The 24,077-nt window shown below is 50.7% G+C and overlaps 9 protein-coding genes across 9 annotated transcripts; 6 read left to right on the plus strand and 3 right to left on the minus strand.

The window, feature by feature from the left end:
• Positions 1–591: 591 nt before the first annotated feature.
• Positions 592–2,005, minus strand: fen1 (multifunctional nuclease RAD27; the record flags this gene model as incomplete). The annotated part of the gene is made up of 5 exons (XM_058513360.1): positions 592–1,113; positions 1,166–1,727; positions 1,782–1,786; positions 1,857–1,942; positions 1,993–2,005. 5 exons carry the CDS (start codon positions 2,003–2,005, stop codon positions 592–594), a joined length of 1,188 nt encoding a protein of 395 aa, XP_058374689.1.
• Positions 2,006–2,251: 246 nt separating this feature from the next.
• On the plus strand, positions 2,252–4,649 carry N7446_004612 (uncharacterized protein; the record flags this gene model as incomplete). The annotated part of the gene is made up of 4 exons (XM_058513361.1): positions 2,252–2,550; positions 2,611–3,448; positions 3,495–3,771; positions 3,826–4,649. The coding sequence occupies 4 exons, from the start codon at positions 2,252–2,254 to the stop codon at positions 4,647–4,649; spliced, it is 2,238 nt and encodes a 745-aa protein (XP_058374690.1).
• Positions 4,650–5,070: 421 nt separating this feature from the next.
• N7446_004613 (acyl-CoA dehydrogenase) lies at positions 5,071–6,779 on the plus strand. Its single transcript, XM_058513362.1, has 4 exons — positions 5,071–5,327; positions 5,390–6,305; positions 6,363–6,472; positions 6,522–6,779. The coding sequence occupies exons 1-4, from the start codon at positions 5,123–5,125 to the stop codon at positions 6,566–6,568; spliced, it is 1,278 nt and encodes a 425-aa protein (XP_058374691.1). The 5' UTR covers positions 5,071–5,122; the 3' UTR covers positions 6,569–6,779.
• A 103-nt stretch (positions 6,780–6,882) lies between these two features.
• Positions 6,883–8,580, plus strand: N7446_004614 (putative ubiquitin conjugating enzyme (UbcD); the record flags this gene model as incomplete). The annotated part of the gene is made up of 6 exons (XM_058513363.1): positions 6,883–6,983; positions 7,042–7,119; positions 7,182–7,227; positions 7,348–7,377; positions 7,496–7,679; positions 7,733–8,580. The coding sequence occupies 6 exons, from the start codon at positions 6,883–6,885 to the stop codon at positions 7,870–7,872; spliced, it is 579 nt and encodes a 192-aa protein (XP_058374692.1). The 3' UTR covers positions 7,873–8,580.
• A 764-nt stretch (positions 8,581–9,344) lies between these two features.
• On the plus strand, positions 9,345–13,534 carry N7446_004615 (uncharacterized protein; the record flags this gene model as incomplete). Its single annotated transcript, XM_058513364.1, has 4 exons — positions 9,345–9,708; positions 9,766–11,975; positions 12,042–13,441; positions 13,513–13,534. The coding sequence occupies 4 exons, from the start codon at positions 9,345–9,347 to the stop codon at positions 13,532–13,534; spliced, it is 3,996 nt and encodes a 1,331-aa protein (XP_058374693.1).
• A 1,328-nt stretch (positions 13,535–14,862) lies between these two features.
• N7446_004616 (VOC family protein) lies at positions 14,863–17,038 on the minus strand (the record flags this gene model as incomplete). The annotated part of the gene is made up of 3 exons (XM_058513365.1): positions 14,863–16,396; positions 16,462–16,809; positions 16,863–17,038. 3 exons carry the CDS (start codon positions 17,036–17,038, stop codon positions 14,863–14,865), a joined length of 2,058 nt encoding a protein of 685 aa, XP_058374694.1.
• Positions 17,039–18,461: 1,423 nt separating this feature from the next.
• Positions 18,462–19,556, minus strand: N7446_004617 (18S rRNA pseudouridine methyltransferase; the record flags this gene model as incomplete). Its single annotated transcript, XM_058513366.1, has 3 exons — positions 18,462–18,938; positions 18,991–19,250; positions 19,514–19,556. 3 exons carry the CDS (start codon positions 19,554–19,556, stop codon positions 18,462–18,464), a joined length of 780 nt encoding a protein of 259 aa, XP_058374695.1.
• Positions 19,557–21,261: 1,705 nt separating this feature from the next.
• On the plus strand, positions 21,262–22,473 carry N7446_004618 (ESCO family N-acetyltransferase; the record flags this gene model as incomplete). The annotated part of the gene is made up of 2 exons (XM_058513367.1): positions 21,262–21,293; positions 21,351–22,473. The coding sequence occupies 2 exons, from the start codon at positions 21,262–21,264 to the stop codon at positions 22,471–22,473; spliced, it is 1,155 nt and encodes a 384-aa protein (XP_058374696.1).
• A 243-nt stretch (positions 22,474–22,716) lies between these two features.
• Positions 22,717–24,068, plus strand: N7446_004619 (uncharacterized protein; the record flags this gene model as incomplete). The annotated part of the gene is made up of 2 exons (XM_058513368.1): positions 22,717–22,753; positions 22,810–24,068. The coding sequence occupies 2 exons, from the start codon at positions 22,717–22,719 to the stop codon at positions 24,066–24,068; spliced, it is 1,296 nt and encodes a 431-aa protein (XP_058374697.1).
• Between the last annotated feature and the right edge of the window lie 9 nt (positions 24,069–24,077).

Consider the following 24,077-nt stretch of genomic DNA (forward strand, 5'->3'; position numbering starts at 1 on the left):
ATTTTAGTTATTTTATTAAATCTTTTTTGCTATTGTTGTGGAGATCAGTCATTGTTTCGGAGGTTGGATTCTTCTCACTAAGTTGGGCCCGGCCTATACTTCCGTGCTGGGTGTTCACCCCCTGCGATTGTTGCACCACAACGTGCGATAAGATTTTTGATTAGGATGTTGGTATTGAGACTTGGTTTATTAGCAAGGGAAGAGTTGTTTTGGTCTTTTACTTTGTTATGGCGTTGAGGATCAGACAAAAAGTGGTACCATGATATTGTTCCTTTTTATCTGATCTCGGTGTCCAAGGAGTTAGAAAATGTCATTAAGACAATAAAGACAACGAAGTCAACTCTTTCTTGTTTCTTTTGATATCAAATATGAAGAGAGGTTATTATACACAGGACTTCCATACCACATCCCGTTCCGTGAAATGGGGATTCTCCACAGCCGAAGCGAAGACAATGCATAGAAAACAAGAAACCACATAACGCCCACGCCAGCCCAGCTCATGTTAGATCAGCAAATTTTGTAGCGGTATCACATCCCTCGACAAAATGACACAGGGTTGCCAATTTAGTGAGTGATTTTTCGTATCAGAGCCTAGCCCGCACCACGAGGCTTTGACTTGGCGTCCTTTTTGGCCTTGGCATCGTCCTTCTTGCGCTTCTTCTGCTCCTGAAGCTTCTCATCGTGCTTGCGCTTGAGGTTGGCCTTCTCATCATCGGTGCGAGCGACAGGCTTGAAGAATCCCTCTAGCCGGGACTGTTGAGCGGACTTGAGATGCTTTGACAGACGTGCTGCGCCATTGCGTACACGGTCCTCGTTGAAGCCCTTGTCTGTTACCAGGAACTCGACTAGACCGTCAATGTTAGGTGCTTCCCACTTGAAATCACAGTCTGGGTGATCGGCTGCCCGGACGTCTGGGCTGACAAATAGGTCTCGGGCATCTTGGTATGGCCAGTCTTCGGGGACCACGTATTTCTTCTTGGGGTCGTTCTTCATGTATTCTAGAACTTTCTCCAGTGATTTGTGTTCCTTGATTAGATTGAGGGCAGTGCTGGGCCCGACCTTGGGAATGGGCTCCAGGTAGTCACAGCCCAGAAGAATGCAGAGATCGATGAACTGTATTATGTAGTTAGTAATCGTGACTTCTATATGTTGACGGGGAATTTACCTGTGGACGATCCATGTTCAGACCCTCTAGAGCTCGGCTCAGGTAGATCTCCTGAATAGGTTCCTTTCGCTGCTCACTGAAAGTAAGATGGCGCAGGAGAATCGGCGCATCAAAGCACAACGTATCCATATCCTCCGATGCAGCTCCATATACCTTACCGGCACGGGCCAAAACAGCACATTGAGCCTCAGCCTCAGTAGGAGCATCGATGTAGGGAATTCCCATAAGCTTAAGGAGCTTCTTGCACTCAGCATTGTGTTCGCGAGTGACACGAACGGTCCGTCGCGAGAACTTTTCCATATCCTCCGCAGTTCCAGTCTCCTTAGCCTCTTCATGGGCCTCGGTAGCTTCAGCCTTGCGTGCAACACGCTTTGCCAATTCGCCGGACTTGAGCTTTGGCGGGGCACCGTCGAAAACGTAGAGAGGCTTGATGCCGTTGTCCACCATCCGTAGTGTACGGTAAAACATGCCCATCAGGTGGGATGTTGTCTCGCCCGACTCGCTCATCAGCTGTTGACCTTCTGATCGCACGGCAATCAGAAAACTGTAGATACTCATGGACCTGTGTTGGGTTAGCAACTAGTTGAGCTATCGTGACGGTGAACCAATGACGTACGCATCCTACACAAGTTATCACGAGTCAGCTTTGCTCAATACAATTTGTCCAAAGTAGATGATGTGGAAGTCATACAATTGCGACCTTGCGGCCGAAGTGGTTCTTGATTTCGCCAGTCTTGATCGCATCGGGAGCGTTCTCGGAAATAACTTGGTAGAGGTCTGATGTTCATTAGGATGGATCACAGACGACCAAATTCGAAACCACTCACGCTTAATACCCATGTTGGCGGTGGGCTTGAGCTGTCTTGGTCAAGGTGGAATGGGATCATAAGTTGAGCTTGACACCGCAGTACGCGAACGCGCTGGAGAGCGCGACACCATTAAACCCCAAAAGGGATAGCGTGACTACCAGTCATGTGATATCTGCCAAGCTCTATGCCTTACTGCCTCACGCATGGATGCCTCAGGCGTCTAATGTGAGTAATTCGGGTCCAGGCGCCTTCATGCGACCCCGCCTTTCTCCCCGGAATGCGCCATGCGGAGGATGACCTCAACCTCCATACCAACATGAAGCGGAATCGCACCAACTTCGAGGCCAATGGAGAGGCTTCGTCCGCTTCTCCACAAGGCGCCTTCACGCCCGAGGACCACTCGCGGCCTCACGTCCCGAAGATTTCTCGACGGATACGAGCATGCACGGAGTGTAAGCGGCATAAGGTTCGCTGCGACATGAAGGCAACCGACTCTGTGTGCTCAAGGTGTCGGCGCATGGGGTTAGAGTGTGTCGTAAACAAAAGCCTTCAAACGTTACTAGAGGATGAAGCCGAGTGAGTGCCAATGGTCCGGTTTAGAGCTGCCAAGTATTAATTGCGCCTGTGGCTGTTTAGGTGGAAGACGATGATCGAATTGGCGATGACGGACCTACTCAGAAAGTCTCAGCTACCCGAGCTATCATACTACCAAGCCGGCGGTAATTCGATCGAAACACCTTCGAAGAAGAGGAACCGGAAAGATTCCACCGTTTCGACTGATGATAATGGGACTGCACAACACAATCGAACGGAGTCAGTTGAAAATCCTGCCCGACATGCTACAGGTTCGAGGCCATCGAACTATAGCTTCTCACAGCAGCAGCCGCAATATTCTCTTGACCGAGAGGAAACCGGCGCTACTTCTTTAGTTACAGCACCAATGGGGAGTCTATACGAGGTGACACAATTGAGTGAGAACCGTGAGAGCTCGCCAGGACAAAAGCTTGCACCGGACCAGGCATTGGTCACCGATTTCATCTCGCGCGGCGTGGTGAATATCCAAGAAGCCGAGGAGCTGTTTCTTCAGTTTGATCAGGTACTCAACCGATACCTATGGGATGGAGCATTATTGGCGCATAAAGACTTGACATCGGTTCGACGGTCATCATCAATGCTCTCCGCTGCCATCCTGGCTGTCACTGCACTTCACATGCCAACCAAGGAACGCACGTTCGATACTTGTTACACCGAATTTGCAAAGCTAGCATCAGAATCCATGCTAGGTCATCATCACACCATGGATGATATCCGCGCCCTATGTATCGGAGCTTTTTGGCTTGCGGATGTAAGTTGGAAGCTTTCTGGCTATGCGGTTCGTATTGCAACCGAACGCAACCTGCACCAATTCTATCGCAAGGCCGTACAAGGGTCATCAGAGCACATCGAACAGGCAAGGCTGTGGTATCTACTCTACGTAAGAATCCTTGGAGCAAAGATTGTCAGTCGCTAACGCGTTTCAGACCTTGGAACATCATTTTTCTATTGCATATGGTCGACCACCGATGATCCACGAAGATGCTAGTGTTACTCAACACAATATCTTCACCCAGTCGCCGTCAATATCCCAAGGCGACCTTCGACTTCATAGTCAAGTTGACTTGTTTATAATTCTAACCCGTATATATTTTGCATTTGGTCCCGACGTCGACTTGGAGGTTCCCGAGAGTGATTTCCCCAAGATCGACCAGTTCGATCTTGATTTAGGAGATTGGAAATCGGCGTGGCTCCCTCGACTTGGTGAGTAGTAGACAATCCACAGTGTCTGTTTATACGTTCTGACACTCAATCCAGCTGGGAGCCGTTACGTCGGTGCATACCCCTACAAGGCCGTCTACATGCATTATCATTTCTCTCGATTACAGCTGAACTCAGTTGCTCTTCGCACATACCATTCTTCTACCTCCTCAGGACAAATGTCACTTGAACGGAGAAAGCGTGCCAACATAGCCGTCGAATCAGCCATTGCCACTCTCCAAGTTTGTTTAGATGAGCGAGACATCCAGCGTGCACTTGTCGGCGTCCCACTGTATCTTCACAGCATGATCACGTTTGCAGCAGTCTTCCTACTGAAAATTGCAGCCAAGGTTTGCTCAAACGGGGCCATTCCCGGGAGTCAAGGCCAACAGACCTCGATCGCCTCTGCAGGACTACACGTCGATGTCGGCTACGTGCGTGTCCTCGTTGGACGAGTCGTCGAGCTCATGGTATCATGCAGCCAGCGCGCAAGCGAGCGCCACCTCAGTCATCACATCGCAAGGGGTCTACGGAAGATGCTCACGGGACTTGAGGAATGGGAGAAGCGCAACTCAGGGACACAACAGTCCATGGGCTCGAATTACGACTCTTCATCCCTCTTCAAGCCAGTGGTCATCCCCGGAGCTCAGGTTCTGGGCGAGCATGATACAATTCTGAATCACCCACCTCCGTTGCTCGGAGTTGCGCCGCTGTCTGCCGAGCGCCGCAATGGCTTTGAGCCGCCTGGTACCCCCGGAAAGCAGGAACCTGGTCTCTCTGAGGGTTCGGTAGACCCAATGATGGCGGATCTGTGGGGATTCGACGAGGACTACTTCCCCACGGGAGTGTTTGACTTCCTCCAGAGCCAGATGCCAGCGTGATATGCGGATCCTAGACCTGGCATTCCTTGTTGCCATGCCCCTTGATCGTTCCACTACCTGTACATAGTAATGACGGCCCAATTAGCACCGAGCTGAATATGGCTATTAGACATATGCACTTAGAGCAGCCTTGATTGAAGTTATAATTGAGGACGGAGTATACACCTCGGTGCTTGGCACACCGAAGCAAGAAAACCGAAAAAGTCCGAGTCGGTTGAACACACGGCGAACACCCAAATACTCGGGGAACCCGCCGAATCAGACTCGTTTAATAATTAAATTACAAGCCGAGTCCAACAATCTTCATTTTGTATGTAATTCAGGCCCCGTTCTCGGTGATTTTCCTTACCCCAAACTTGCAAAATTGCCGAGGTCTCTCCGCCGTCAGTGCATATTTGAAGCTTCCCCCGCAACATTGTCTATTGGGTTCACACTCTCCTTATACAAAAACGTTCACTACATAATATTGGATCATGATGAATCGATCTCTCCTTCGCACAGCAGCGCGCTCAATCCAGGCTGGCCCTACCGCCGTTGCAGGCCGCCGATACGCCTCGTCCGCCGTCTTCAACTGGGAAGATCCCTTGGCAGCAGCGGAGCTGTTCACAGAAGAAGAACTGGCCGTTCAAGACACAGCACGCCAGTACTGCCAAGATAAGCTCATGCCACGAGTTTTGGGTATGTATTCTTCCTTCACCTTGCGTCCACATAGTGATCTGACGTCAGTGTTTCCCCTACAGAGGCCTACCGCAACGAGGACTATGACCGGCGCATTTTGGAAGAGATGGGCGACTTAGGTCTTCTTGGCGCTTCAATTGAAGGATACGGCTGCGCCGGCGTCAGCACCGTGGCATCCGGCCTGATCACCAAGGAAGTGGAGCGTGTGGACTCAGGATACCGGTCAGGCATGTCCGTGCAGAGCTCGCTCGCCATGACGGGTATTTACGAGTTCGGTACAGAAGAGCAAAAGGAACGCTTCCTCCCTGGCTTGGCCAAGGGCCAGCTGGCTGGGTGCTTCGGCCTGACAGAGCCCAATCACGGCTCCGACCCTGGATCTATGGAGACCGTGGCGCGGGAACATCCCACACAAAAGGGCATGTACTTGCTATCTGGTAGCAAAACGTGGATCACCAACTCGCCCATCTGTGACCTCGCCCTTGTGTGGGCTAAGCTTGAGTCGACGGGTAAGATCCGTGGATTTGTTGTTGAGCGCTCGCGATGCCCACCGGGTACGTTCGAGACCCCTGCTATCAAGAACAAGACTGCGCTGCGGGCCTCTATCACCGGTATGATCCAGATGGATGACTGTCCCGTGCCGGTGGAGAATATGTTCCCCGAGGTCGAGGGCCTAAAGGGACCGTTTACGTGTTTGAACAGTGCCCGGTTGGGCATTGCCTTTGGCGCCATGGGCGCCTTGGAGGATTGTCTTGCCCGTGCGCGCGAATACAGTCTGGAGCGCAAGCAGTTCAAGGGCAACCCGCTGGCCAAGTATCAGCTTGTTCAGAAGAAGCTGACTGATGCTGCTACGGACGCTGCCTATGGTACCCTGGCTGCTGTTCAGGTGGCTCGTCTTAAGGATGCTGGCAAGGCTACACCTGAGATGATCTCCATGGTAAAGCGTCAGAATTGTGACCGGGCCTTGGCCAACTCGAGAATGTATGTTTCCTGTTTTGGGCTCTGGGTGGTTGATTAAATTGCTGACATTCGTATTAGTCTACAAGAGATCTTTGGTGGCAATGCTGCTAGCGATGAATACCATATTGCCCGCCATGTGGCTAACCTATTTGTGGTGCAGACATACGAGGGCCAAAGCGATATCCACGGTAAGTCGTGCAAGCCTGGTTATGTTGGGCAGAGACTAATGAGATACAGCATTGATTCTAGGCCGTGCCATCACCGGCGTACAGGCCTTTGTCTAGAGAATCGGATATAATACCCAAGAAGTATACGGTCTGATCTAAGCCGGGATTTTAACGCCTCACCCGCACGTGACATCATCGAGGGGCAGATACCGTACGGTATCATGATTACTATCAAATTATAACATTGTATAGGTAGAATATTCAGGATCTGCTTACATTGGATCTGTAAAATTGTTCAATCTCACCTGAACCCGACCCTAGATCAGCCCTATTTCTTAGCCTAGATTCATGAATAATAGATTATTTCCGTCCTCTTCTGCCTTCTTCTATGTAGCATAGCCCAATAGCCCAATACAGCCGGATGATTCAGGATGTGTCATCTGTGGCGGTATTGGTATTGTATTGGGAGAAACCCGCCCACTTTTCCCCCTCTCAATCTTCTCTTCTTTCTCTTTCTTTTCCACACAAAGACGTAATCGTAAGTCTTCCCCCCTTCTTCTTCCTCTTCACTTCTGACGATCTTCTTCTAGTTCTCTTTTTGACTTTACTTTCTCTTTGCTCGTCATGGCTCTCAAGCGCATTAACAAGGAACTCACTGACCTCGGCCGGTAAGCCTGTCCCAGAGATGACGATTTGCGATCTATCCAGAACTGACTTTGACTGTGTTTAGGGACCCGCCCTCTTCCTGCTCCGCTGGTCCCGTCGGCGATGACCTGGTATGAGACCCGATTCTGGTGCTCGTTGGCGCTGTGGCGGGGCACGTGTACCCTGCTGATCAGTGGCCTGATATTGATACAAATGGACATGGATAACTAACTGGTGTGTTTCTGCTACAGTTCCACTGGCAAGCAACGATCATGGGTCCTGTAAGTCATTTTCTCGTCGCTCTTTCTCTGGGGACCTTGGTGAGAGGGTGGCCATCTGTCCCCCCACCAAGCACAGAGCAATCAATTCTCAGCCGCACGGTACTAATGTTCTCTCTAGGGTGACTCCCCATACTCAGGCGGTGTCTTCTTCCTGTCCATCCACTTCCCTACCGACTACCCCTTCAAGCCTCCCAAGGTCAACTTCACCACTCGCATCTACCACCCCAACATCAACTCGAACGGCAGCATCTGTCTGGACATCCTGAGGGACCAATGGAGCCCCGCACTCACCATTTCCAAGGGTGAGTAACCCAGCCCTACCATACATCTATATCATATGACTAACATGTTCTAGTGTTGCTCTCCATCTGCTCGATGCTCACAGACCCCAACCCGGATGACCCTCTCGTCCCCGAAATCGCGCACGTCTATAAGACCGACCGCCTTCGTTACGAGGCGACAGCTCGAGAATGGACCCGCAAGTACGCTATTTGAGAATTTGAAACGACAAATCAATATCATGTTTCTTTATCGCTCCTCCATTCCCACCTTTCTCCTCGGCCCTTATGATCTCCCACTCGACGACAAAATACCTCTCGATTTCTTTCCAACTTCGTCGCTCTGCATCTTTCCGCTTCGCCGTTCTTGTGCCCCGCAACCCACGTTAGAATCAAATTCAGAATCAGAACCCGCGAAAGTCTGGCGTACCCCGTGGTCGTAGATACGTTTCTTGCCGTCTTCTTGCACTATTACTTGATCCAGTTTTATGTCACCTTCAAATTCAAATGCCTGTCTCTTCTCCGTGATCGCGCTTGCTTGCTTTCCTTTTGCCCGCGTGTTTGCGCGGTGACGTTTCGTGGTCGTTGAATTTGAGAGTTCCTGGGACCCAATGTCATACTCCAACGATCCTTATGACCAACTTCTTCATGCATGGCATTTTGTTTTCCAAGGTTTCTTTCTGAGATTTTTCGTAAGGATTGATTCTGCTTTCAGAGAACTTCTACTTTTCTACAGTGCTGCTCTGCGGGTTGCTTCGGTTTTTTTGGATTATGCGGTTGAACGATTAACGATGAAGGTGGAGGCTAGATGCAGTTGCCGATTATGTGGACTTGTCATCATGAGGTCTTGTGTCTCTTGTGCTAGGTGCTAGTGGCTGATCTCTTTTCTTCTATGAATAGCACAATCCAGGCAGGTCCCTCGGTGTCGATTTGGTCTATACCCCGTAGTAACCATAAGTAACCTCATAGTAGCCATGTAGCTTCAAATCATACACTCACGTCATACATAAAAAGCATGTCAACCCCTATATCCCTTTAGAAACTTGGGCAAGACGAGCAAGTGATCACGTTATTCATGCCTGAGGTATCAGGTGGCATACGAAACGCTAAGTTAGGTACCTGAATCTCACCACCGTATTAGTCTAAGAGAAAGACGCCATTTTTACAGGACCCTCCTGCCTGAATTCGGCCTAGACTTCCCTCACCAACTACGTGCATCACTTGGGAAATGGAACCTGAGGTACTTGCGTTTACTATGACAGTGCCAATCTTACTAGACAACTACATAGTAAATGTAGGCTGGCGCCTTGGGTTTCGGCCCGCGGAGTGCCAAGGCTCGCTTTTAGGTAGGTTGGTTTTTGATGCATAGCAACGCCCCAGTCTACATTTCCTTAGCGACAAATGATTGGCCCTGTGCACATTTCCAAATCTAAACCAAGGCGTTAATGCATGTCCATATCACCATACATCTCAGCAGGGAATTGCAAAGTGATTGACCCCACCTCTAGCGGCACCGAAACAAAATGAGACAGTATCATGAAGAACTTAAGTACCAATCGACGCCTTGCTGCACTCCAAAAACATGTCTTAATCAAGGAACGTTCATTTCCACGCCCTCGAATACATCCTATGGTTTTGTTCGGTTACTGAAAAAGACCTTGCTCTATAAGTAGCGAGCTCGCAAAGGCGATGAGTGACAGAGAAGCTTTCAGACCCCGGTTGAAACGGCTCGTCAAGTGGAACTTGTCGAAAGCAAAAGAGTCAAACGACAATATACGGTCAACGTCTACAGCTTCATGGACCCAGCAGTCAAATCCACGTTTTTTCGACAAGACCTCCGCCTCCACCGACAAGTCACCCCAAACAGGGGCGGAAAAACTCAAGGCTCAGGGTACAAGTGTTCCGACTCCAGCTCAAATACAAGCAACAGACACCACGGTCACCGAACCCGGACCTAGTTCTCTCTGGGACAAAGCATATGACTCTTTGAAACTAGAACAACCTGATGCGTGGTCCACATATGAGAATCTTCTGTCCCTAGTACTTATCGAAGGTATGTATTTGAAAACAGTCATGCTTGTTTCTCGGTAGTGTTGATCTCACAATCTAGCTCTGGAAAACTCGACATCAGAGTCAGAACACGAGGCAGATACTAGCGACGTCAAAAACCAGATCTCTCAACATGACGTGGCAGCCCGCCGGGAGAAACTAGAACAGATAGCTGAGCTGGGTCTGAAGCACATTGAAGACGGGAGGCTCAGAATGACAATCTTTGGAAAGAAGATGGGCCTGCGAGACGCGGTGGGAAAGTTTGCCAAAGGTGTAGATTGGATCCAAGCCTACGCCAGAGATGCACTCAAGGATGTCCCTTATGCACCGGTTGCGATGGCAGGCATTTCGATCCTACTTGTTTTCCTGAGGAATCCGGCTGCTGTCGACACTGATAACCAGGAGGGACTCAGATATGTTAGCTCACAAATTCGTTACTATGTAGCGATGGAGCCACTTTTCCTCTCCCCGTCTATGATGGTCAGCTTGAAAGATGAACTCATCAAGAGTTTGATAGACTTATACAAACTCGTGGTTGATTTCCAGGTGCAGAGCGTGCTAAGGTTCTATAGCAGCTCGGGCAAAAGATACGTCAAAGACGTCACCAAATACGACAGCTGGGACGTCCAATTGGATTTGTTCAAGGAGAGAGAAGATACTCTGCATAAGAACCTTAAGAAGGCTTTAAACGGTGCGAGTCTACAACAACTTGAGAAGCTTAAAAAGGAAGCTCGGGAATCGCGCAAGACCCTAGAAATCATCTCCAATCATGCTCAGGCGGTTGAGCAACATATGTCTGATGCCGAGTATCGCCGATGCTTAGGAAATCTGAAGGCCACGAATCCTATTGATGACAAAGAACGAATCGAGACTGATAAAGGCCGCCTTTTCGAAGACTCATACCGCTGGGTGCTCGAAAACGACCATTTTCAAAGCTGGAGAAATAGCTGTGGCCATCTTCTCTGGATCACAGGAGAGCCCGGCAAGGGCAAGACAATGTTGCTCTGCGGTATCATTAATGAATTACCCACGCACGACACCAACGTCGCGTTCTTTTTCTGTCAAGAAAATCGTGAAACCCTCAACAATGCTACTGCGGTCTTACGAGGACTTATATCTATGCTTGTGAAGCAGCAGCCCGTGCTCCAGAGTCATGTTGGCGAAGGCCCATTCGAAGGCGAAAACGCCTGGTTTGCATTACGCAAAGTTCTCATCAATGTTCTCAAAGACCCGATGTTGCGACTAACCTACCTGATTATCGACGCACTTGACGAGTGCACTAAAGATTTGGAAAAGCTTCTTAGTTTCCTTGTTGAGATCTCGTCAGATCACACGCATATCAAGTGGCTAGTCTCAAGCCGCAACTGGCCGAGTATTGAGAAAGACCTCCGCGACGTAAAGCAAACAAGACTTATTCTTGAGAATGAGACACTTCTGTCGACTGCTGTTGATTCCTTCATCCAGCATAAGATCAATGTCTTAGCAAAAAGACACGACTACACCGCCGAAATACGGGATAAAGCCCAAGATTATCTCGTTTCAAATGCAAACGGCACATTCCTTTGGGTAGCCTTGGTTTGCAAGGAACTCGCAAACGTCCCGAAGAGACACGTTCTGAAAAAGTTGGATAATTTACCCCCTGGTCTAAATGACCTTTACACCCGAATGCTGGACCAAATCACCGAATCGGACGATGCTGAGATCTGCAAGTCTCTTCTCAGCGTCACCACAACTGTCTACCGCCCTCTCACATTGGATGAGATACCGTCTTATATTCAAATGTCTGAAGATGATGCCAATGATCTAAAAGACATTATAGGACACTGTGGTTCTTTCTTGTATCTCCGAGAACACACAATCTCGTTGGTTCACCAATCAGCCAAAGACTTTTTCCTCCAAAGGAAATCTGATATGGTCTACCCTGGCGGCATTGAGAATGTGCACTATGATCTTTTCTCAAGATCTCTACGGGCTATGGAAATGGCTCTGCGACGTGACATCTACAGCATAAATGACCCCGGATATCCGATTCGGCAGGTCAAGAGGCCAAATCCAGATCCGTTAGCCGCAGCACGGTATGGAGTTGTCCACTGGGTTGAACACCTAAGTGCATGCTGTTCCAGTCAAAATTTGGACAAAGACTTTGAAGATGGTGGCTCACTCGATCGTTTCTTACGGCGGGATTACCTTCATTGGCTGGAAGCCCTGAGCATTCTAGAAAGCATACCTACAGGCATAGCATCCATACTAAAGCTTGAACGCTTACTTCAGGTAAGTGTTTATGCATCAGTTTTATCCAGAAACAGGTCCACCCTACTAACGAGCATGCCGAATTAGAAAATTGGCGAGCCACAAGTCCTTTTACATCGAGTCTCAGATGCCGCTCGATTTTTTCAGTACAACAAAGTTGCTATTGAAAGCAGCCCCCTTCAGGTCTACGGTTCCCCTCTTATCTTCAGCCCAATGCAAAGCATCACGAGAACGTGCTATCAAGAGCAAAGTCCAAGTTGGATTTTGAACAGACCAGAAGCGGAGAAGGGCTGGAGTACATGTTTGCAAACCTTAGAGGGCCATACTCGGGATGTCCGTTCAGTCGCCTGGTCACAAGACGGAAGCCGAATTGCATCAGCGTCCTGGGACAGGACAGTCAGGATCTGGGATCCCGTCACCGGTCATTGCACGTTAAAGCTCGAGGGAATTAATGGACACTTTAGCTCGATCGCATGGTCACAAGGCCGGCTTGCGTTAGGGGCAGCTGATAACACAGTTAGGATCTGGGATACTGTTACCGGTCAATGCAAGCTATCCCTCTATGGGCATGGCGGCCATGTTACGTCAATCGCATGGTTGCAAGACGGACGGCTCGTTTCAGCGTCCCTTGACACGACCCTGAGAATCTGGGATACTACCACTGGCCAGTGCGTGCATGTTTTCGATGGGCATACTGGTCCGGTTATCTCGATTGCTTTGTCACAAGGCCAACTTGCATCCGGGTCAACTGATGGAAGAGTAAAAGTCTGGGAGCTAAACGATTATCACTGTGTTTCAACGTTAGAGGGATATAACAAGCAGGCTGGTTCAATTGCCTGGTCACCAGATGGCAGTCGACTCGCATCGGCGTCCATGGATAACACAGTTAACATATGGGCTCTGACCAGCCAATGCAACTTAATACTTAAGGGGCATACAGATGCAGTTGGGCCATTTGCCTGGTCAGAAGATGGAAGCCGACTCGCATCAGCGTCCTGGGACAAGACAATCAGGATCTGGGATACGACTACTGGCCAGAATGTGTTCACTTTCAAGGGGCACACTGAAGTAGTTTACTCGATTGCCTGGTCGCACGGCAGAAACCGACTCGCATCAGGATCACTAGATGACACAGTCAGGATCTGGGATACAGTTAACGGCCAGGGTGTGTCAACTTTCGAGGGGCACACCGGAACAGTTTACTCAGTTGCCTGGTCGCAAGACGGAAGCCGACTCTCATCAGGGTCGCTAGATCGGACAGTCAGGATCTGGGATACAGTTACCGACTATTACACCCCAATGGTTGAAAGGGGTCATAAAATCGGATCGATTGCCTGGTCACAAGATGGAAGTCGACTTGCATCAGCATCCCGAGACAAGACGGTCAAAATCTGGAATCCGGACACTGGTCAGTGTATAACAACGCTCGAGGTTGACAGTGGTTTGGCCATCTCAGTTGCCTGGTCACAAGATGGAAGTCGACTTGCGTCAGCGTGCTTTGATGATATAGTCAATATCTGGGATCTGGCTACTGGGAGGTGCATCTCAATGCTTCAAGACGCATCTTATGGATTGCTTGAGTCTTTTGGATTCAAACTCGATCGTCTATTCGGTGACATAATGCCGACTGCCTTTGCCGAACCCTCTGTTGACTGTTTGATCTCCTTACCACAGAAACATGGGTATGGTTTGAATGATGACAGTTCCTGGATAACCCATAATGGGGTTAATCTCCTTTGGCTACCTCCTGAGTATCGACCAGATAACCATTCATTATTTGCCATGTCTGCAGCAACTGCAGCAATTGGGTGTTCGTCAGGCCGTATTATATTCCTCGCGTTCTCGAACACTAATAATGCCTCCGGGTCATCGTCACCGAGAGTATCAATTGAGAACGGAGTAGGCATCGGAAACGGACTTGACCTCACTGCAGTGAGCAGATAGTGAAGGGAGATGTCATGGAGAGGCAGAGATGACATGGTGAGGTGGATAGTGCAATCTATGCACTCATTCTGTTGCATTTCAATTGTAAGGGTTCATCAGTTTCGGGTATGAATATCGGGTTAGGGCTATCGTTTTGGATATGACGCTTTGGGGCCTTTCGACATTCTCTTGCAGCTTTTGTTTCTACTGCTTTCTACTGCTAGTAGGTTTAGACGTACGAACAAGTTAATGATTTATTCGAATAGAATAGAAGCGCCTGGATAGACATCATAATACTACTTAGGCTGCAACGGGTTAACGTTAATAGAACTTGTATTACTCGAGGCCAGTATCACTTTGAATGCATCAACACACTAACCCTTCGCATTTACCCTTCGCAATTCGCTACCACGCCTTGTCTTCATCTTTCACAAGTCTTGCCAACATCTCTTCACTGACATCATCCATCCTGACAAGGTTTTATACTCGACACAGATAAATCTAATCAAAGGCTGATTCTCTCGAAAATGCATCCCAATATCAATTCCCAAAACTCCGCCATATGATGTATGTATGTATGTATAGTATAGTATGTCTCTATCTGTGTAAAATGCAAATCAAAAAGAACAGTAATGAAACAAGCAAAAAGCAAAAACCTGGTTCCTTTATAGAATCAATCTGGTCTGGTCTGTCGTATCGAAATCCCCGAACTGAATTCATACCTTTCAACCTCTTCAAACTCAGACTTGATCCAAGATGAGCCATGTTCAGGAAGAGGAGAAAGAGTAAATCCAGTCCAAAAAGCCAAAGGCAGATGCAAGTTAATGAAGTAGAAGAATGCAACTGGATATACCCCTTCCAAAGGGTGTGTATCAATGCCAAAGAAGAAGAAAAGGAAAGAGAAGAAACGAAGGCGAGAAATGCAAATATTACGCAAGGAAAATGCACCCATCAACATCAACATCATCATCACCACAACTCAAAATCATACAACCTGACTACCCCTCCGACTCTCAGGCGCCTTAGCAGTCCGCTGTGAAGCCCTAGAAACCTGACTAACAGAATCAGCCGGTCTCACGGGCTCATCGAACTTCGAACCAGCCTTGGAGCCCGAACCAATCTTCGACCCAACCTTAGAAACAGCCTTTGAATGAACGGAAGGCTCCCTCTTCGAAGCCCGCGAATGCGAAGACCGATGCGAGCGCGAGCGCGAACGATGCGAACGGGCATGACTATGAGTCGAATGTCTAGATCTAGACCGTCCACCGTGGTGGCTATGGCCTCCAACCTGGCTGATTGAGTCATCGGGGGTGACGTTCGAGTTGACATCGACGTCGAGGACGCTTTCGGGCAGAAAGATGTCTCGCGGGGAGAGGGAGACGTAGGAGGATTTGTCTGCGGAGCGGGTTACTTCGCCTCCGGCGCCGTGATAGCCATCTGCGGCGCCGCTGTGGATGCTTGGGCTGGAGTAGAAGGTTGAGATTGAACCCTGGGGCAAGGGGATTTGACGGGCGGAGACGTGGGAGTTTTTGGCTGTGCTACCGCCACCGTTGTCTTTGCTGTGAATGCTTGGGCTGGAGTATGTTGTCGTTTGTGAGCCTGTTGGGAGGGGGACGTTGCGGGCTGAGCGGTTTGAGGTTGAGGGGGCGATGCTTGGTTCTTTGGCGCTGCCGGTTGCTGAGGGCGAGCCGCCGCGGTGCGAGGATGGGGATACTGAGGCGGATTTGACGGAGGCTGCGCGGTAGGTGGTGTGCTGGCTGTGCACTTGGCTGTGGTGGCTGCTATGAGTCGAGTATCCATCTCTATCATCGTGGCTGTGACGACGCTGCATGTTGGCCTGGGAGGCCTTGATAGTTGACGAGCTGTGAATGCTGCCACTGGAGTTGTTGCGGGGCTTGTCATTTGCATAGCTGCTGATGAAGGTCGATGGGTTGCATGGGTAGCGCTGCTGCGAGGCGTTGCTCGGGGGTGGGTACTCGATTGCACGGAAGGGGAGGTCTTCCGGGATGCTGTAGATGCTTCCCTCTGAGGCGCGGCGGCCCGGGTCGTCGTGCATGAACTCTGTTCCTTCGTAAATTGTGCTTGCGCGCGGGTTCTTGGAGGTCACGCTGCGCGTGAGCGTTGTGCGCGGGGCTGAGGCTGCTGTGTATTGACTCCGGGCGTATTCACTGCGGCCGTATTCGCTGCGTGGGGCGTACTCGCTGCGCGGGGGTGGTGCTTCCAGGGCCCGAAATTGGCTTGGGGCCGGCTCTTCTTCCTCGTGAGAGGCTTGGGAGGGTGCCGCCTTGAGCTGGGGAAAGTTGGTCACGTATTGCATGGGACTTTGCTGCTCGGTTGCGGATGAATTTTCGCCCTTGACCATTGCATAGGCGATAGCTGCGCCTGCTGCTGCACCGATAAGAGTACCGACGATCGTCTTGGCTGCCTTGCTGCCATCGTCGGCTTTCGGGGAGTTTGCGGAGGCGTTTGGAGCCCATACTGTTGTTGCGAAGGTGCGTGGGACTGAGCCCGGGATACGACTGTCGGAGCAGATCGCTCAATGGCCGTAGGCGCCTTTGATACAGCGCGAGAATGGGCCTCGGACCTTGGTGATGCAATGCTCTCTGCTCTGACGCTCTCGGCCTTGACGGAGCCAGCTTTGCTGCTCACTTTGGAGACCACAGACCGGTTGTCTTTGTTCTCCAGCAAGGCCATTGTCGGTCCGCTGGCGGCGGAGACGACTGATGCGCCACTGCTGGTCGGCCGGTATACAGCTTCAATGCTGTTGCCGTCGAAGTCGATGACTGCCGCGCTGAAATACCCAGTTCGGGAATCCCGTTCTTTGGGCTCGCCGTGTATCTTTCCACCAGCCTTTAAGGCGCTGATGAAGAATGAGCCGACGGCGTCTCTTGACGGGGCTGGGAAGGCGACGTGAACTGCACCAGGAGGGACTCTACGTCGGGTTAGCTTGTGGTAAACCATATTTGGATATTTGGATATACATACCCGGGCTTCTGTTCGGTCATCCAGAAATCAGCAGGCTCCCCCTGCTTCTGACCGAAACCTATATAATCGTCATGTCTCCCAATGAACTGGTAACCCAGAGGCTGCAGACAAGATAGAAAGAACGACGTAGAAGTCGGCAGATGAGAGACCGTGAGGGTGATATGTGAAACAGGCATGGTTGAAGTATGTACGAAGCCACGTACAGTGGAAAGGGAAAGCGAGAGACAAGGGTGAATATGTGAGAATGAAGAGTTGAAAATGGAAAGAAAGTTGGATTTAACTCAGAGCCGGGATTTGAGGGCCTGGATATATACGGTGAGAGGCAAGTCTATATACTATGACGGGGGGAAAAACGAGGCCGAAGCTACCCCCTACAGCCAGCCAGTCAGCATCGGCGGCTTTCCAGATTCGCGGTAAAGGCACGCGCAGTCTCCCGATTTCCTGCCCAAGTGTCATCAAAGGACGAACTTGCCAGCAGTCGTCCCAGGCGAGCCACAGCTGGAGACCAGCCCCTCCGAGATGACAGTGGGCCTCGTACAGAGGGACATGAGAGTTCTCGATGGAGTCAGGGTGGGTAATTCTTGGATTTTTGATTAGCCATCGCTGTGTTCGACCGGTTATGCTGAATGGCCCGAGAGATCAGCAGCTTGAAACAGCCAGAGCAAGGCGAGTAGTGTCGGATATGAAGGCCCAAGGTGTGCTGTAGCGGACGCTAAGTTGGCAAATTGCTTTGTTTGGTTAGAGGCCCAATTTAGGACTGGTTCAAGGGCTGCCAGGTCACCGCGGGGAGTCCAAGTGGACGCGGATGGGGCGCTTGGCCGAGATGCAGTAGTTCAAGTGGGTTGGTGGAGAGAGGAAGTGGTGGCCAGTGAGGGATTCCAAGCAATCTCAACTTGGGCAGATGTGCTGACCGCCACTATTCTTGTCTTTTGACTCACTATAGTAGTAGTGATTTTTGATAGGATCCTAATTATTGGAAAAGGATTTGATTAGGAAGCGAATCATGAAGACAATACTACACAAGTACACTGTAGAGTACACTACTGTATGTCGGCGGATCCCCATTGCATCCAAAGTGAGGCGCTAGTTGCATGCCACGTCGCATACGAAATGAATAAAATAGCTATATTTGTAACACAGAAGTTGAAGATATGTGCCTTGGCTCAGGATCCAAGTCAATGGGTCCTGATCTATATGCTGTTCACTTTTTCTGATCTGCCCATCACAGTCGAGGTTGAACCTGTGGATGGAAGACGGATCAGGACTGACTGGCGAAAAGGAACCAAATGCCCTCCAGCCCGTAACGTGTCATGCGGAGACAGGGGAGAGAAAAAAACCTCCAAAGGACACAAGTCCCCAACCAGAACGACCTGGGATCGAATCCCGAGGCTTGGTGTCCCGTCAAGTGATTCCCGACACTGGAATCTCCTTAAAAACAAAACCGAGAGAAAGGTAGAGATGGGCTTTTACACTCAGCAATTGGCACGCGTTGTGTCATGCAACTCAATCCCCGCCCGTAAGAAAAATTCGTGGCCTCATGGCAGATGCCGTCGCGACGGCAAGGTGCGCGCTTAAAGCTGCGCGATTTAGTCTAGTCTCTCACAGGATATCCCAGACCTCTTCGGCGGCGTGGCAGAACTTGCTGCAGGCGACACTGGCACTCAGACTGTAGTTGCTGATACTGATAGATTCATCCTTGAAGCTGTCGGCAAAGTCATCGTGGCCCTTGGCCATGGCACCAACGAAAATGGCGACGGACTCGTTCGGGTTCAGCGACTCCAGGTAGTCCTTGGTGCGGACCACGGGGGCTTCGAAACTCATGGTCACCTTGCGGCAGTTGGGGGGCAGGTGGTCGGTGATGGGGTTCTTGATGACCTTGAGGAGCTTTTCTTGGGAATTGGTGGAGCGGATGGAGAGACGGTGGAGCAGCTGGACCATCAAACCGGCGAAACGCTTGAAAGTTCTGGGAATGCGAACGGAGGGGTTGACTTCAATCAGCACACCCTTGGCCGTGTGGATGAAAATTTGCAAGCGACCGGCCTTGTTAACGGGGGAGTCGAGGAGAGTAAGAAGGCACTTGATAAGGTTTAGTCAAGGCAAAATTTTCAATGGCATTGCCAACTCATACCTGGTGGGTGATATCCGGGCGAGCTTCGCTGATATCACGGTTCATCTTGCGCATGATACCGATGTGCTCATCGCTGTTCAGCAGAGAGTACTTCTCATCTTTGGATCCATTACGTCCGCTTGAGACAGCTCGGTAGGTCTCCAGACTGGCATTGGAGAGAACCACGATCAGGCGCTGGGTGTCCTTATCATGAGTTGGAATAGCCACATGCTGCTCTGCGACGAGCTGGGGGAGCTCTGGGGGAGGACATGACTGGGTCCCTGGGGACGAAGAGTTAGACATCTTGTCGGCTCTGAACTTGTACAGAAGCGGGAGAGGTAGAAAAAGGGCTGTAAGGAGGAACGATTGGCCCAGCAACGTCACACCGCAGTGACAATCACAACTTGAGGGGACTGGGGACCAATCTCAGGGCTTGGGCATGGTTTCGAACAGGTCTGGTTCGAAAAACTCGGAGAAGCGCAGAGTGGCCACATTGGCGCCACCGAGGGGGGAAAAAGGACAACATAAGAACAAGGATACTTACTCGCACGCTTGCGCTTTCCTGCTGCTTGAGCTGAGTCGGACATTGTGAAGTTGGTTGGGAGTTGAAGAGTTTTTGTTAAATTTTGGGGGTCCGGTCGGAGATCCGCTGAAAAGCGGAACCAGACGTCCAGACATCGGCCATATATACCTCAACCTCACTAGAGTACATAGCCCTGGTATGCTTCTGCTGATACTCGCATGAAGTCCCCGATCGTTTCGGGGACTTTCTACGGGATTCTTATCTGTCATTTACAGACAGACAAACATTCAGACAAGACACTTATAATTGTACAGCCTCCAGTTAGTTTCCAATTAGCTTCTATTTTATAGCCATTTCATCTAGTATCCCCCTATCCCTACACCCTTATGCTACATGTATATATAGTCCAGGAACCGTTGGACAATCTTCTGCAGCGCACCGATTCTGGCGGGGTGGGATCGACATACTACCCCCAATCGTGCCTATACATCTCAGTAAGCACTAACGTTAACATGCATGCAACATTGGAACCCTGAAAATCCTGAAGACTTGGGATGAGAACAGCTGTCCACTGTTAGAATCTGACAGCCTTCCACAACTACAACCGGAGAAACAGAGCCCGGATGATGTGAGAGCTCTCAAACCCTGCAGCCTTTGGCGCCCACGGAACTCTCCGATGCAAAAGGACACTGGAGTTGGACCAGATGATGAGCATGTGTAACAGATCCTGCAGTCGTGCTGAAGCAGACGCCAATCAGCCCGGTGTCTCCCATAGGCCCCATGGACTATAGGACAAGGCTATCTTTTCGGGGCCATCGAGTGATACGAAGTCAGCCCCAAGGCGCGCCATGCGAGGCTGCATCTAAGCAATGAAGGACGCGCAGCCTGCATCTGCCAGCCAGTTTTGACTAGGATATAGACTAGGTATGTCAAATCAGGTCAAGTTGCCATGAACTCTACTGTATGCTGTATACCCATGCAATGTGAAATCCGGGGGCCAAGAGTGTCTGTGATGGGACCTCGTAACCTGGCCTCGTGTCAAGCCAATCACTGTCGGTGATCTTCGATCTCACACAGGTTGTGATCCAATCAGCATAAATGCGCTCTCGTTGGCCCGTTTGGCACTTCGGTCTAGGGGGAAATAAGGTGGAAATACTGTCTCCTAAGTTGGTGCCTGTGGGTAGTGGGGACCCAACGTGCGGTTCTTGACGCCCAGAGGGTGTCGCAATTGTTTAATTTCTCAGGAGTGTCACGATGGTACGATTGGCTGAGATGATGTATTGTGATTGACTGGTTCCTGGGCCCATGAAAGGGGGTGCCCGACGTGCCACTCCAACATGCCAACGGGGGGATTTGGAGGGATTTGAAGGAATTTGAAGGAATTTGAGAGGCTGTATTTGTATACAAGTCACACCTTCACTCTTGACTTTGTACATATTCACGTCTCTCCTTTGTGATTCCAGCCACAATCCTGGCTAGGTGGCGAAGAGGGTCATTAAACTCTCCACATGTTGATCATATAAACACCTTACCTCCCAAGCAAGCTTCCAGCAGACAGCACCAGCAGACAACACCAAACACCAGCAGACAACACCAAACACCAGCAGACAAAAGGCAACAGACAACAGACACAGCAAGGGATAGGTGAGTGGCTGTAATCGCAGTCGAAACAATATGACCTAAAACAGACTAGCGTCCCACGCGTGCCGTCACCGATTCAACTTGAACTTTCTCAACTTCTCCCACTTAACCATTTTGGAAAAGCAGGGATGCCGTGGACTGTCACCAATTCTTTTAAGCGGTATGTCTCCTTCTCTATCTTCTCTATGCGCCACACTCACTCACTAACTTTGTCCAGAGGCCTCATGAAAACATACGGAAGACCGACATGGCGCGTCTACGATGACGAGCGCGTTGCAAAGAAAAGACGCGTACAGGATGAGTCGGATGAGGCAGAGACCAACCTGCAATATGCTATTCGCGAATCTTCAGCTGCCGTGCTCTCTAGCCCGTCGCGTCGCAATTCCGTCGTACTGTCGGAAGGCACGCTCGATGATATTGACGATCTCACAACACCACCCTCGTCGCCACCTCCACGATTAACTCCGCCGCCAGCAAATACTCGCAAACCAACATTTGCCTTTCTCAAGCGAAAGCACAAGGATGCCGGGTCACCGCTGACAGAGGTCAACTCGAACAGTGTGCGCTCGTCGGTGGAACCCAAGAAGGGGCAGAAACCAGTGATGCGCCAGATGCAGATTGACCTGGGAAATGACACACGAAAGACGTGCGCTACCTGTGGCATGGAATATATCCCCTCCAACACCGAGGACGCGGCGTTGCATAAAAAGTTCCACGAGATGAATGCTACGGGGATCGACCTGGGCAAGGCATTTATGCGCGCGAACGCCTCGCGCTGGGTTTACGAAGCTACTCGGTTCGACGAGGGATACGTGGTGATTGTCGATCGCAAGGCATCCCCCAGTGCGAAAAGCCAAGCCAAGAAGGTGCTCGAGGTGGTCAACAAAGAACTCTCATCGCCAGAGATTGACGATGAAACACTCTGGAGCCAAACGGAACCGCCCAAACATCTGCAGGATGGCCCGACCGAGAAAGTGGATCGGTATCGGGTTTTTCTGCATATGAAGGACAGTCGCTGTGTTGGGCTCTGCCTGACGGAGCGCATCTGGGAATCGCGCCCGGTCGCGCCGGATCAAAATGGCGCAAACGGCTCCTCGGTTTCCGTGCGAGATGAACTACGCCCGGCCATTGTCGGAGTGTCTCGTATCTGGACCTCCGGATCCTCGCGGCGAAAGGGAATCGCCTTGGATCTCCTCGACTGTGTGGTGATCAACTTTATTTATGGAATGGAAATAAGCAAGGCACAAATTGCATTCAGCCAGCCCACCGAGAGCGGGAAGCGTCTGGCACATAAATTCTTCGAGGATGAAGAGACATGGCATGTCTATAACGAGCGGTGATGGGAGGGGAGATTATTATTATTAAGGAGAGCGTGTTTACCTGTATCATATCTGCCCATAGCATCTGGGATTTCAAATTGAAATTCGAGTTTCAACGTTTCAATGTTTCAATGTTTTATTCACAATGCGGCCTCTCGGGGCCGCCGGACGCTTCGATCGGAACGCGGCGCGTAGGAACCTCATGGATAAGAAACTCAGCGGGGGACTCCCCTCTCCCCTCAATCTTCTCCCATCCACTTCGCGATGTCTGGATCAAATCCCTTCCGCGCAAGGAACCTAGGTAAGTCTTCTTCCTCTCTGTCCGATATCCCGAACGCACCTCTAATTGTAAGACAGGCAATCCCGCAGATCCTCAATCGAAGAATGCCCCCAACCCTCCCCAATCCACCCCCACCATAGCAAACGGCTATCCGGGGAAGTCATCTATATCCCTCGAGCTCGAGGTAGACGACTCAAGCTCAGACGAGAACCCGTTCAACCCGGACGCCTTGGCTAGCGACAGCGAGGCCAGCGACTCTGCCTCCAAGAGCTCAGCTCCTGGTGATCGCCGTGCATTCTTTGGGTCTGCTCCACTTCCTGCTCCATCCCCAGATGGATCCTCTACGCCATCCTCCACGCAGCCATCTATATCAACAGACCGCAATGTGCAGTCTGCATCAGGAGATGGACCTGTAGCCCCTGACGCATCCCGAGACCGCTCCCAGCGCTCTCTACGCTCCGAGGCTCAATCTTCCCCCTCCCAGGAAAGTACCGCCCGGACGAGGGAGAAGAAGCCCCCGCCTCCGCCCAAGAGTCATCACGGGAAACGGATTAGCCATACAGCCACGACTATGAGCGATGTAGATGCAGATGCACACTCTTCACAATCAGCAGCTCGCTGGAGATCTAGTAATAGGCTATCAATCCATGGCTCCTCAACGGAAAGGGTGACGCCTGGCGCTTCCCATCCCAGCTCGGTATCCCTACCCTCAGCAGCAGACTACTTCTCGGTATCAGAGAACCAAGCAGCAACAGAACCGACGGATTCCCTGCAACGCAGCCACTCTCAGAAACGACCCCCGACTCCACCCCTCAGTCGACGACACAGTCAAATGCGGAGATCAAAATCCACCCAGTCCAAATCTAGCCGCTTAACCATGTCCTCATACGACTCAGAGCGTGAGAGTAATAGCTCCTTGCCTTCAAGTCCGGGTCCAACTCGATCCCTGGCGTCAAAGAGAATTAGTATGCCTCCGCCTTCATCATCGGGGGAGTTCCAGGCTGCAATTCCTTCAGGGGATGTCTCTCTCAATCCATTGGGTTCTCCTAGTTCTAGATCCCCCTCACTGAAAGCTGGTCGGCGTGCTTCCTCTTATGGAAGTGTTCCGTCCAATTCATCGTCTGGGCCTCCTCCTCCACCGCCGCCTCGTCGGACGAGGGATTCTGCTATCCGTAGTAGTGCAGGTGATAGCCCGCCGGTGTCGAGGGTGGCCACTGATGAGGATGCGCCTCTTCCGCAGCCGTCGAATGCTTTGGATATCTTGGCTGATTTGACGAAATTGCAGAAGGAGGTGGATGATCTGAGGGGTCATTATGAGAATCGTAAGGTTGAGTGATGGGTTTGG

Source organism: Penicillium canescens, assembly GCF_028828765.1.
Source record: "Penicillium canescens strain IBT 15451 chromosome Unknown utg000003l_segment0_segment0, whole genome shotgun sequence".
In the NCBI taxonomy this organism is placed as follows: Eukaryota; Fungi; Ascomycota; class Eurotiomycetes; order Eurotiales; family Aspergillaceae; genus Penicillium; species Penicillium canescens.